Raw genomic sequence first — 14,103 nt, forward strand, 5'->3', positions numbered from 1 at the left:
GTGTAGAGGAGGGGGCACCAGGTCCATCAGTGTATGTCCTCCCACATCCCACAGGCTCCAGCTCCCAAGTCATCCACCCAGCGTCTGGGGCAAATCACAGAGAAAGAGGTCTCGTGGAAAGACCTGTGTCTGGATCCTGGCTCTGCCCCTAAGTGTGGTCTTGGGTCAATGGCTGCGCTTCGTGCCCATCTTCCCCTACTGCTCAACCTCCTCATTCACTAACTATCACAGTTCTTATCAAAAAGCAGAAACAGGGAGTTTCCGTCATGGCATAGCAGAAATGAATCTGACTAGGAACCATTAGGTTGTGGGTTTGACCCCTGGCCCTGCTCAGTGGGTTAAGGATCCAGCATTGCCATGAGCTGTGGCGTGAGTCGCAGACACAGCTGGGATCCGGCGTTGCTGTGGCTGTGGTGTAGGCCAGCAGCTGTAGCTCCAAGTAGACCCCTAGCTTGGGAACCTCCATATGCCTCGAGTGCAGCCCTAAAAAGCAAAAATAAAAACAAAAACAAAAAGCAGAAACAATCCAAATGCACAATTACCTGATGGCTGGATAAGTATATAATCCAGCCATCAAAAGAAATGAAAGACAGATCTTGCTGCAATGTGGATAAACTCTGAAAACTTAATGCAAAGTGAAAGAAGCCAGTTACAAAATGCCACATATTGTATGATCTCATTTCTATGAAATGTCCAGAATAGGCAAATCCATAGAGACAGAACATAAATTAATGGTTGCCAGGGACTGCGGAGAGGGAATAATAGGGAGTAATGGCTAAGGGATCTGAGGTTTCTTTTGGGGGGTGATGAAAATGACCTAGAATTAGACAGTGGTGATGGTTGCAAAAGCTGTGAATATACTTAAAACCACCATTTGTACACTTTAAATGGCGAATTCTGTAGTATATGAACTGTATCTCAACTCAAAAAGACATAGTACTTCCTTCCTCACAGGGCTGTTGTGAGTATTAAATGAGATGCTGTGTCGAAAAGGAGCACAGAACAGTGGCTGGCCTGGCACTGAACCAGGGCTCAGTAATGTCATTCCCTCTCCTGGAATCTTAGAGATCTTCTCAACCACTGTTATCCAACCCACTTCTGCCCCAATGGCTAGAGGAGTTAAACACTCCTGCCTGCAGCCGATTCCCCCAAAGCCACGCAGCAAGCCAGGACCAGAACCCAGTCCCTTGAGCTTCCCTAGATGCCCCAAAAAAGCCTGCAGGTCCAACACCACTTGGCCACTAAGGAAAGAGTAGAGGAACAGTGGAGGAGTGCCATCCCAGGGTCAAGGCAAAAACACACAAATGCCAATGTTTGTTATTATAGACAACATCTCAGCAAGGCCCAGTAACCATTATTCATAGGAAATGGTTAGTTCTCCCTGTCGCATCTCCCAGAGGGTTGACCTGCTGCCTCCTTGCCCCATAAAAGCTCAATGGTCCAAGATTCCTTCTTGTCCTCTGGCCCGACACCTTGTTTAAAGGCACAATGCGTGTCTGAGAGTGAGCCAGGGACAGAAGTGAAGACAATGCCCACACTCATTATAAGGCAGGCCAGGCTGACGGAGCCCTGGAGGGTGGGGAGCATACTGGCAGAAAGCACAATGGCTTTAGGGCATCAGGCAACGCTCAGTTTTAGGCCTGGCTCCGTCACAGTCTAGCTGTGTGGCCTTGAGCCAGTCACTTCCCCTCCTGGGTTTTAATTTACTCAAATATAGCAGGTGACGTCTGAGCTTCTATCATGGCTGGATTATTCCGTGAACTGGACAGACATGCTTATTCCTGAACAAACATAGAACATCATCTAGATAAACCCATAAAACCACAGACACACGCTTCCACACCTGAACACACCACAGCCTAGTCTCCGCCACACTCATCAACTCCTGGACACATATATGCCAACACTTAGAATCCCCAGCTGTCTTCAGGCTCCCTTCCCCTCCCCCTGGAGAAGAACAAGACAGGGGAGAAGAGGTGTTCTGATTGTCTGAGATAAGCCTGGGGCAAAAGCCAGAGTTCTGACACTGCAGTGGAGAGGACAGATGGACAGAACAGGCTGCTGGCACCTCCAACTGCACAACTGGGCTCAGCATGACTAGTGGGTGCAGCGGGAAGGCAGCCCTTGCCCCTCACCCAGTTTCCATTCTAACTGGCAATGCACATCACCGAGGGCCACCGGCTGGAGTGGAAAGAGCATTTGACCTTGAGGCAGAAGATCAAGATCCAGTCTTGCTGCTTCACCTACCAGCTATGTGACAAGCCACTTCACCTCTCTGGAACTCAGTTTCCACAGCTGTAAAATGAAGGTGATACTATGGAGGCTGTGAGGATTAAACAAGATGCCCAGAACCTAAGGAGCATCAATCAAAGAATGGGAGCTCATTCTTTAAAGGCACTTCATCTTGAGATGCAAATGTTTTTCTGTTTGTTTTGGGGTTTGTTTTTCACGTGTAAAAACAGGAAAATATTTATTTGATAAAGTTGATGTGAGTATAAAAAAAAAAAAGGCACCTCATCAACTGGAAAGGGATGTAAAAATGCTAATCACTATTCTTAACGTCCAGCCCCTTCTTTCTCTTGAGGCCCTAGATGCTGATGCAAACACGGTAGAAGGAAGGCCAGGCTGGGCTCTCAGCTTAACGGCTTCCAATTGCCCCAATCCAGCCGGTTTGAGTTTCAGGGGAGAAAAGCCCCACATGACACGAATCCCTGAGCCCTCCGGCAGCCTCCCTGCCCCCCAAAGCATGTCCCAGGCTTGGAAAATCCCCTGCCGCGCTGAACAAACAATGTGAACAGTTGGGGCCTGAGCAGCTGCTGGGTCTGTCAGCAGCCTGGGCTCCAGCGGGCAGGACCAGGACGGCGGCCAGAGGGGCCGCGGGCTGGCTGGCCAGCCCAGAGGAGGCTCCAATTCCCTTCCTGAATATTCATGGATCAGCAGATGTCTGGCTGCCCCACCTCGGAAGAGCCCAGCACCCAACAAGAAAAGGCGGACTGGGAAACCAACAGGGATATAGATGTTGGGAGAACTGGGGTCCCCCGCAGAGAGCACAGGGCTGTGCTAGGAGTTCAAGCTGGCCCACGTTGATGGAAATGTGTACAGAGCCCAAGGTTTCTCATTTTATGGATGGGGAAACCAAGGCCCAGAAGCAGGGTGGGGTACGTATCTCATCTCTCTGGAGGCAGTCCAGGAAAACTGGACATCCTGGAGATGAACCCAGCATCGAGGAGACAGTTGCTCCCAAATAAGAGGGTTCTCTCTGCCTAAGAGCCAAACCCAACCTCTGTGCCAAGGACATACATCCTCAGGGGCTCAGCTTCGGCGTTACATCCTTCCCCGAAGCTGCCCCTGGCTTCCCCAGGGAAATTTTTCCTGGGTCTCACCCTTACCCATCCTTCCTCTTGCCTAGATGGACCACAGGATGTGGCAGGACAAGTCTTGGCCTGGAGTCAGAGTCCTGGGTCTATCATGTATTGTACGACCTTGAGGCCACTTTCCTGCTTTTGGCTTTGGTTTCCTCTGTGTTAAAATAAAGAGCTGCCACATTTCTCATTTTCACCAAAATTCTCCCAGCAGCAGAGGAAAGCCTACTCGGGAGGCTTGCTGACTACCTGAAATGCTTCTATTTTTAAACCTCTGGCACATTTTGCATCCTGCTCCGTTATATAGTAATGTTTGTTTCAACATAAACGTGGTTCCTATGTCCCAAATCTTTTTGTAAAAGTGATGCTCTGGGGAGTGGGCCTTGTTTGTCCAGTGGGTTCAGTGGCCACCTCTTTTCTCCCACCTCAGCCCCTGCCATGGCTGACTCCTCAAGCCCCTCTCACAAGCACTTCTCAGCGCTCCCCTCAGGACTGGGCGGACACAGTCCTGTGTCCTGAGCACTTTCTGTTGGCCAGCTTTCTGCCTCGAGGGGGCCTCCCTCTCTGTCCCTTCTCCTCAGTCTCCTCGGTGGGGCCCTGCCAGAGACATGCAGCTTGTATGCTTGAGAGCCCCAGGGCCGTCTCTCAAATCTCCTTTTCTGACAGATTATTTTACCTACTTACAGAATAAATCAGATTTTACGAGGCCAATTAGCACCCAGACAGAAAGAAGATTCACTGCTGAGCCCTGGGGCCAGCTCGAAGCTGTTTTGTGGGATGTGTGGGGCCTGGCATAAGCCAGGGTTCCATTCTTCAGTGAGCTCTCAGAAAAGAGATTGGAGGTACGGGTGGGGTGGGAGATGAAGCTGAAATGCCTCCTTCATTAAGCCAAGAACTTGCCATAAACATCAATGTCTTGTCATTTTTGAATTTCAGGGCCCTTAGGAGTTCCCGTCATGGCTCAGTGGTTGACGAACCTGACTAGGAACCATGAGGTTGTGGGTTCGATCCCTGGCCTTGCTCAGTGGGTTGAGGATCTGGCAGTGCCCTTAGCTGTGGTGTAGGTCGCAGACAAGGCTCAGATCTGGTGTTGCTGTGGCTGTGGTGTAGGCCGGTGGCTACAGCTCTGATTAGACCCCTAGCCTGGGAACCTCCATGTACCGCGGGTGCAGCCCTAAAAAGACAAAAAAAAAAAAAATCAAATGAATTTCAGGGCCCAACAGATTTACAACTTGTTTTCAGTTTACAAGAGCAATTCTCCATGATACCATCACCACTCTCCTTTCCCAGGAGACACAGGTCAGCTTCTTCCAGAAACCCCACTCCCTGCCCCACAACCTTGGCCACCTCCCTTACCACACAATAAGCCCCTCCCACAACAGATGGAAGGAGAGCTTGGGATGGTTGCCTGGGACACTGGGAAGTCTATGATCCTGAGGAGACAGCCCTGGCCTCGGGGGACTTGACAGCAAAGCCACACTCAGCTAGACCTGCTTATCTCCTATTCCCTGTGACCCTGGGTCCCTACCAGACCAAGCCACTTCCTGTTCTCTGAAAGAATACTGCTGCTCCCTCTTCCTTCAATAGCTGTGCCATCCTGGGGTCTGATAGGCGCCTCTCCTTTTTCCACCCCATAGGACCGTGGGCACCTGGGTCACTGAAGTTAGCACTCTAGATTTTTTTAATTTTCTTTTTAGGGCCGCACCCACAGCGTATGGAGGTTCCCAGGCTAGGGGTCTAATAGGAGCTACAGCTGCCAGCCACAGCCACAGCAACGCAGGATCTGAGCTGCATCTGTGACCCACACCACAGCTCATGGCAACGCTGGATCCTTAACCCACTAAGCGAGGCCAGGGATCGAAGCCGCAACCTCATGCATGGTTCCTAGTCAGATTCGTTTCCACTGCACCACGACGAGAACTCCAGCACTCTAGGTTTTTGCCTTGCCTTTCTCAGTGGCGAGGCAATAAGCTCAAGATTATTGTCCCGCTCAGTGTTCTAACTCCCTAGGACCTAAAACCATGCCTGGAACATAGTAGTTGCTCAATACATATTCCTTGAACAGACGCATGGACATGTGGAGACACACTGAAAAAGATAAGGCACAGAGCCGCTTTGCTTTTCCAAGAAACTTCTCAGTTTCCTTATCTGTAAGATCATAGGAACTCCCTTCAGGGCTGGGAAAGATGTGAATAATATATGTGGAAACTGCCTAGCGCACTACATGGCACCTATTAGAACCCTAACAAAATGCCTAAAAGGCCCAAAGACCGAACAGCAAACTCACACTGAAAGAAACTCTGTCCTTAAACATGACCAGGGCTTGGGAGCTGCCGACTTCACCTCTTCTCCTGCTGTAGGGATGGTCTGATTTAAACATACCTTCCTCAGGGGCCCACCTTTGTCTCCCTCACACTCCACTCATTTGCCAGTGCTCCGAGCTATGTGACAAGGTAATGAGCCCCTTATGGAATGATCTGGAAGTCTTGGCTCTGCATCAAGGGAGAGCTTACTGAGCTTCTGCTTCCCAGACCCCAGTGACCCCACAGCCCCTCAAATGCAGATGATGCCTGAACCTCAGCAGTGAAGCAATAGTAGCTGGCAGCCCAGCCCCAAGGACAGGGATTCCATTTCTCTGCATGTCAGGCCCGGAACTTCCTTTCTCTGGTTTCCTTCTCTCCCTCTGTCATCACCTTCCTCTGCCCAGGCTAGGGCTGGGGTCCTTCCCCATCAGAGCCACTCTTCCTCCTTCTCCCCGGCAACTGGGGAGCTGGGAGCCCCTAGGCCTGCTTGGCAATGACATCTGTTCTGCATCTGGAATTCTGTGTCAAGTCTGGCTGCTGTACCTCAGAAAGAGTGGAGGCAGGACAGGAGGCAGCGGGTGGGATGGGTGGAAGAGAGTGGATTCCAGAGCCCAGATCCAGATGCACCAGCTGAGGAGGGCCAAGCCCGAAGTTGTTGATAACTTCTCATTGGGGGAGGGGGGGTGTGTGTGACGAGAGACAGAACTGTGTTCACATGTATCAATCCCAGGAAAGCATGGCTGCGCCAAGAGCCAGGAGACTGGTTCCAGCCCCATTTCAGTCCCTATTCATGTCATTCTGGGAAGTCACTCGGTTTTCTCATCTGTGAAATGGGTTCATGCTCAAATGAGTCCCGAATTCCCCTCAGGGCTGACATTTGATGACGCTAATTGTGACATTACTCAACTCAAAACAACATACCTTTAGGCAAAAAGAAAGGAAATGATAGTTTATACATAGTGCATGATCCTGTACACATACGGGATCAATGAAGCTTTAGATAACTTCTGGATAAGATTCACTACGGAGAGAAATTATGTGTGACCTGGTTCCTAACCTCCAAATGATTGAGGTTGGCCTCTGAGCCTCTGGGCTGAAAAAGGGATGGGTGGGTGGGGGTTTCCCAGTGAGGAAAAAGCAGCCCTCACATTCTTAGAGCCCTCCTGCTACTGACCACTGGCATCACTGCCCAAATTCTGATTGGGTGGAAGGGAGAGTCCCACTTCATGTATGTAGGGAAGACAGAGCACTGGGCATCCCACCACCACATATTCCCAGTTCCCAAGCCTTGACCCACGAGCAGTGCTCAGGAGAGGTGGTCCATCACTGCTGTCTCGAACATCAGCCCTTCATATTCTGCCATGCTGAAATTGCTGAGGTGTCTATGATTTTTGACTTCTCCCTCCCTCACTTCCCACAAACTCAATCTATCCTCAAATCCTACTGATTCTACTTCCTAAATATCTCTGGAATCCATCCCAACTGCCACAACTCTAGTTGGTACCACCCTCTCTTCTGAATTACTACCCCAGCCTCCCAGGAACCTGCAGCTCCTGCCTCCAGCCTGTCCAATCATTCTCCATATCAGCTGGAGTGAGCGGCTGCAAAGCTGATCTTAAAAGCTTCTAAGGGCTCGTGGGAGCTCTCAAGCCAAAAACCTTGCTGGGGCTTACAAGATCCTTCATGAGTTGGGGTCAGCCTTCTCTCTTGACTCTCTGTGGCCTCTGTCCCATTCCTCCCCAGGCTGCCTCACCCTCATGCCTTGTGCTCTCAAATCTAGCCTCATTAAGCTTCATTCAGTGATCTAACTCACCTCTGAGGGTTTGCACACACTCTTCTCTCCAGAAAACTCTCCCCATCATCAGTCTCCTTCTGCAGGGCTAACTAACCCTCTGTATTGAGCTCTATTATTCACCACTTCCAGGAGGAAGCTTTTCCTGACTTTTCCAGACTATCTGTCAGTCTCCTCTTTATTTACTATATTCCAGGCACCAGTCACATGCTGCCCAAAAACAGTGCTCAGTAAATATTTGTTGAATGACCTCCATCCAGATCAGAGTGGCTTGTCAGAACTCTATAGGAGTGTCCTTAGACCTGATGGGCTTTGCACACTCAAAGCGTTTAGGACTGAGGGCCAGCAGAGCAGTTGCTTCAGCCAGGCACACTGCTGGCCAAGAGAGCCCCGACTCTGCTCTGGGCCTGCCCTTGCCTTGTGCACTCAGGAGCAGGGAGAGGCCAGGTCTGGGAGGCAAACTGAGCCCCTTGCAGGGAGGCCCCACGGATATTCCATAATGCTCCAGTGAGTACAGTTCTCAGCACAGATTCTGCTTTGCAGGGTGACCCTGAGCTCAGTCCCAGAGCTCTTAGAAGAGCAGAAGACAGTGGGCACAACTATTCTTTTTTTTTTTTTTTGTCTTTGTTGTTGTTGTTGTTATTGTTGTTGTTGTTGTTGCTATTTCTTGGGCCGCTCCCGAGGCATATGGAGGTTCCCAGGCTAGGGGTCGAATCGGAGCTGTAGCCACCGGCCTACGCCAGAGCCACAGCAACGCGGGATCCGAGCCGCGTCTGCAACCTACACCACAGCTCACGGCAACGCCGGATCGTTAACCCACTGAGCAAGGGCAGGGACCAAACCCGCAACCTCATGGTTCCTAGTCGGATTCGTTAACCACTGCGCCACGACGGGATCTCCAGCACAACTATTCTTTAATCCCCTGGCCTCCAGGAGGATAGATGCCATTCTGGCACTTGCCCGCCCCCTCCACCTGACATTCCCAGGACCCCACTTCCCTAGCCCAGCTGCCCGGACCCTGCCCCCAGGTGGCCTCCAGCCGGGTCTGAAAAGTCTTTGTAGGGAGAGAGGGGGTCTGAGTAGTGTCCGATACTGTCCCATCCGCTGTTTGGGTTTCCTGGAGATGGGCCGGGCGGTCAGGCAGAGGCTCCTTCCCCCACTCCGAGGTCCCTGCCTCCCTCCCACGTGGCCTGGCTGAGTCTCTCTGGAAAGCCGCAGCAGCTGGAGAGAAATCCCCCTCCCCACCCCCACCGCCAAGTCCCTCCCCGACTCGCCCCGGACACATCCTCAGCTTCCCCCTCTGCAGGGAAGGCAAGAGCTAGGCGAACAAAGCGGGCAGCCCATCCCCCTCCCCAGCCCAACCAACCACCTTCCCCACGGGCCGCCCCCTAAAGGCACACAAGGACGGAAAGCTAGAGGGCTGGGGGTTGAAGAAGGCGCCCTAGGCATAGACCCTTGGGACTCCGTCACGCCATCCCCAGACCTTTCTCCACTGAGGACAACTCTGACTTTTACCCACCCTGAGTCCGATCTGAGGTGGGGGCCTGGAGGAGGCCTTGCTGATCCCGTCAACGCTCCTCTGATCCGGCCCTGAGAGGTGGGGCAGGGGTGACACGCGTGCCATCCCGAGCGAGTGTTGGACACGTCCACGAAAGCAACTATTTTCCTGCCCCCTCTCCCAGGCTACTCTAGGCCTCGGGTTTGCGGGGGCAACACTCTCCCGCGGCACCCCCGCCCCAACTAGCCTCCGGGACCACACCCACTGGACAAAGTTGAGTACTTTATCACCACTATCCCCAGTCAATCCGGAATCTCCTGCTCTGTTTCCCCCCCTCCCCACCACCACAAGGGCAAGGACACTCCCCAAAAGCCAAGGCCAAATATTAGTACAGCCCCATAAACACAATTACACACGCTCTCGAGACACAAATGGAGGTGCAGACACACACCCCTACACCCCTCCTCTCTAACACTTCCAACCAAAAGACACGCGCGGGCAAGGCAGAGCCCGCCTAGCGAAAACCACCAACACCGCATCCACCGCCCGCGATGCCACGCCGCGGCCAGGCACGCACTGCGGACGCGGACGTCCGTAGAAGCCCCCTCCCCACCCTCTGCACACACACAAACACATACGCACACATACACATGCACACACACACACACTCACTCACTCCAGACTCCGAAAACCAAGGACACACACCCCCTGCAGACTAGTACGCGCCGCAAACGCCCCGGGCCGAGGCGCGCAGACCCCGAGCGCAGGCACAGCAGGCACAAGGACACGCAGCCCGAGCCCCACGGCCCCCGTACTCGCTCGGGAGCAGGACGCGCCGGCCTTATAGCCCAGCGCAGCCCGGGGCGCGGACGCACTGACACACCGCAGCGGCTTCCGCCACTGCCGCGGCGCCCGACCTTACCGCGCGCTGCCAGCAGGCAGAAGGTCAGCGCGAAGAGCCCGCCGCGGCGGCTAGCGTCCCCCCGCGCCATGGGGCCGGGCCCGGGCCGCCGCCGCCGCCTCCACCCCGCGCCTCGGTCGCCGCTGCCGCCGCCGCCGCCGCCGCCGGGGGAGGGCGCGCCGGGCGTCAGTGGCCCGGGGAGGCGCGGCGCCGCGGGCGGGGGCGCGGCCTCGGGGGCCCGGGCCCAAGCGGGGGCCGGCGCGGGGGCCGGGGCTGCTGCCGCCTCGCCCGCCCCTCCATCGCCATCTTGGGCGAGGAGCCCGGGCGGGGGCGCCCAACGAGCGCGGCCACTCGGGCCCCGCGGGAGACCCTTGCCCGTGCACTGTAACCTTCGGCGCGCGGGTGCTCAGCTCCGCTGGGGTCTGTGCCTCTGTCCCTTACCTTCTCTAGGTTGCCTTGGGCCCCCATTTGGGCAGCTTGTCTCTTCGTCCTGGGGCCTCTTTCTGCCTCTGTTACTTTATCTGTCTCTATCACTTTAAGGCTCTGCTGCTGCCTCAGGGTCTCCTCCATCTCTGTTCCAGGCTCAGTGGAGGCAGATTCAAGGCCTCAGTCTCTGACCCGGCAGACCCCATCCTGCCACTTGAGCCAGTCCATTCCATCCTCGGTTCTGGATTGAATCCTCATTAGCTTTGCCACATGCTGAACCAACAGACCTTCTGAGGACATGACAGTTCCCTCAACCCATTTCCATTGTCATTCCAAGCTGATGGCTTCTCTTGACCTCCTTCTTTTGCTCTTAGAATAACCAGCCCCGACAGGGCATTTACTCTACCCTAAGCACTGCTACACTCCCACCTCCCTGCCACCCTGGGAGAGACAAGGAAGATTTGATTGCTCCCATTCTACCTGCAGGGAAACTGAGGCTGGAGGAGGTGAAATGACTAGCATAAGGACAGGAAGCTCGGGATCAGGAGATGCAGGACCAGAACCCTGGTTTTCTGATTCCAGAGGTCATTTCCCACTCATTCTTCAACTGTGCTTTCTCTTTCCTAGCCAGACTGGTTGCCTCAGTATCCCAGGGATACTGATAACCAGGGATTCAGTCATCAGGCTAGGTAGGGTAGCAAGAGGAGTACAGATTGAATGACCTATTTAAGGTCTTTTCCAAGACCAGGATGCCATGGTTCTTCATCCCCTGTGTCTCCAGTGTTCCCATATGTAGAGCCACTTTGTAGAGGGTAGGTACCTAACCCATCTGTTGCTAGCTAACCCTTAGTGATATGACCTTCACTTTGCAGGTCTAATAGGATCTGGCATTTATTCATTCATTGTCAGGCCCACCAGCAGCATTTGACTTAACCCATCACTCCTATTTGTTTCACTTAGTGATCTCAGCTGGTCATCAAGGCTTTAAATTACATCTTTATGCTGGAGGTGCCCACACTTACACCTCCAGCCTGGACCATCTCCCCTGAACTCCAGACTTGTATATCCAGTTACCTGTTCAACATTTCCATTGGCAAGTAGGCATTTCTAATTTAACATGTCCCAAACTGAGCTCTGATCTTCCCTATTAAACCTGCCTCTCCCATAATCTCCATCTCAGTTCCTAGTAGCTCATCCTTCCTGTTGCTCAAGTCAAAAATATTAGAGCCAGCCTTGGCTCTTCACTTTTACATCCTTCACACTCCATTTTCCTGCCACCACCTTGATCCAAGCACCATCACCTTTCACCTGGATTGTCACAATAGCCCCTTGACTTGTTTCTGTCCTTGTTCCCCTTTAGTCTTTTCTCAATACGGAACCAAGAGGGATCTTATTAAAGTGGGAACAAGATTGTGTCACTTCTCTGAGCAAAACCCACCAGTGCCTCCTATCTCAAAACAAAAACCGAAGTCCTTCTTATGACAAGAACACCTCTCTGATCTGGAGGCCTGCTTTACTTCTCTGACCTCACCTCCTACCCCATCCCCTTTGCTTGCTGCCTCTCCAGCCACACCAGCCTCCTTGCTGTAACTTGATGGCAGCCAGTCCCCTCCCTCCAGCCTCTAGACCTTTGCCCAGGAGTACAGGTCTGGAACTCTGCCTCCCACCCCTCATGTCCTCACAGCTCCCCCCACTCTATCCCCAGTCTTTCTAACATCCTCTACATTTTACTCAGTTTATTTATTGTCTGTCCTCCCAACCAGAATGTGGGCTTTGAGAGGACAGAGATTTTTGTGTGCTAGGTTCACTGCTGAATTCTAAGCAGATAGACCAGTACCTGGCACTGTGTAAGTGCCAGGGGGCCAGGATAGAAGATACAAGTCACTGCCCACAGGCACAGTTGTGTCTTAAGTGGCCCAAGGTGGCAGGGAGAATGGGGAGCAAGAGAAACTGTGTGTTGTGGGGATGTTGAGGAAAAAGCCTTTATATAATTTTTTTTTCTGCTTTTTAGGGCCATACCTGTGGCATATGGAAGTTCCCAGGGTAGGAGTCGAATCAGAGCTATAACTGCCAGCCTACACCACACCTACAGCAACGCCAGATCTGAGCCTTGTCTGCGATCTATGCCACAGCTCAGGGCAGCTGGATCCCTGACCCACAGAGTGAGGCCAGGGATCGAACCCACAATAGTAGTCGGGTTTGCTTTTGATGTACCACCACCAGGAACCCCCTTCACAGAAGTTTTTTTGTTTTTATTTTTGTTTTTTTAATTAGCAGTATATGAGCACAGCAAGAACTTATATATATTTTTAAATTTCTTATTTGTGTTTTAGGGCTGCACACACCGCATATGGAAGTTCCCAGGCTAGGGGTCGAATCGGAGCTACAGCTGCCAGCCACAGCCACAGCCACAGCAACCTGAGATCTGAGTCGCGTCTGCGACCTACATACACCACAGCTCAGGGCAACGCCAGATCCTTAACCCACTGAGCAAGGCCAGGGATTGAATCCACGTCCTCATGGATACTAGTTGGATTCATTTCCACTGAGCCATAGTGGGAACTACACAGATTGTTGTAGATATTTGACCTAGGTCTTGACAAGTTAAGGAGGGGAGAACCAATGGCACAAATGGGAACTCCTAAATTGTTTTCAATCTTTGTTATCTATAAGTTGTCTAATTAATAGCCACATTGGACCATGAGCTCTGTGACAGGAAGTACAAGGAGCACTGATGGCTAAGCTACAAAACTGATGCTGAGGAGAAACTAAATTTGGCGAATTTGCCTCAAGTTGATCATCATCAGAAAAGAATGTTAGCATCTTCTAATCAAAAGTCATTAGTGACTTGGAGTTCCCGTTGTGGCTCAGTGGAAACAAACAGGACTAGTATCCACAAGGATGCAGTTTCAATCCCTAGCCCCGCTAGGTCAGTGGATTAAGGATCCTGCATTGCTGAGAGCTATGGTGTGGGTCGTAGATGAACCTCAGATTTGGTGTGGCTGTGGCTATGGTGTAGGCCAGGAACAGATTCAACCCCTGGCCTGGGAACTTCCATGTGCCACACCTGGAGCCCTTAAAAAAAAAAAAAAGCTATTAATAACTAATACGTTAAAAACCAGTATTTTAAAAAATAAAATCTAATGATAATTTGGTTTAGTTTGGCTTTTTGTTTACCAGAAAGGCAGACTGAGTGTATCTGTAATATGTTATTTATGGAGTACTTTCCAATAGATGTGAAAAGCTTTTATTTTACATTTCAAAACTAAAACTCAAAATATTTTTATTTTAGCACAAAATACAATCATAAGATGAAAGCTATTTTTGACCCTATAGCATATGATGAAATTTCTAGTTTGTGTTCAACTTTGATATATAGTCATATTTGTTGGCACATCATATTTTTGGGGCAATTAATTTTAAATAAGCACCCATCAGTTCTTAAATAGGGAGGAGTGTTTTTTTCAATCATCAGTTTAAATATGTTAAAGTTGTCTTATATTAACAATATACTGCTATAATTACTTTTTCTTAACCTAACCTCCCTGAGACAGTTTAAGACAGAAGTAACATTTGGGGACAGTTCAGCATAGAGGCTGGGAAAAACCATAGAAGAGGAAATGTGGTGCAGTGGAAATGAATCCAACTAGGAACCATGAGGTTGTGGGTTTGATCCCTGGCCTTGCTCAGTGGGTTAAGGATCCGGTGCTGCCATGAGCTGTGGTGTAGGTCGCAGATGCTGCTTGGATCTGGCATTGCTATGGCTCCGGTGTAGGCTGGCAGCTGTAGCTCTGATTCAACCTCTAGTCTGGAAACCTCCA

The 14,103-nt window shown here is 51.5% G+C and overlaps 1 protein-coding gene across 7 annotated transcripts in view; it reads right to left on the reverse strand.

Moving 5' to 3' along the window:
• The window catches only part of IGDCC4 (immunoglobulin superfamily DCC subclass member 4), a 40,292-nt gene extending 29,939 nt beyond the window's left edge, over positions 1-10,353 (reverse strand). For 5 of the 7 annotated variants that reach the window (XM_047767094.1, XM_047767095.1, XM_047767097.1 and 2 more), the window contains exon 1: positions 9,878-9,969. In XM_047767094.1, the coding sequence (XP_047623050.1) occupies positions 9,878-9,947 (70 nt within the window). In that variant the 5' untranslated portion in view covers positions 9,948-9,969. Of the gene's footprint in view, positions 1-9,877; positions 10,167-10,297 lie in introns of those variants that run through there. The other 2 variants (XM_047767099.1, XM_047767092.1) reach the window with 2 other exon arrangements.
• Positions 10,354-14,103: the final 3,750 nt, after the last annotated feature.

The sequence above is a fragment of the Phacochoerus africanus genome, chromosome 2 (genome assembly GCF_016906955.1).
Source record: "Phacochoerus africanus isolate WHEZ1 chromosome 2, ROS_Pafr_v1, whole genome shotgun sequence".
Classification (NCBI taxonomy): Eukaryota; Metazoa; Chordata; class Mammalia; order Artiodactyla; family Suidae; genus Phacochoerus; species Phacochoerus africanus.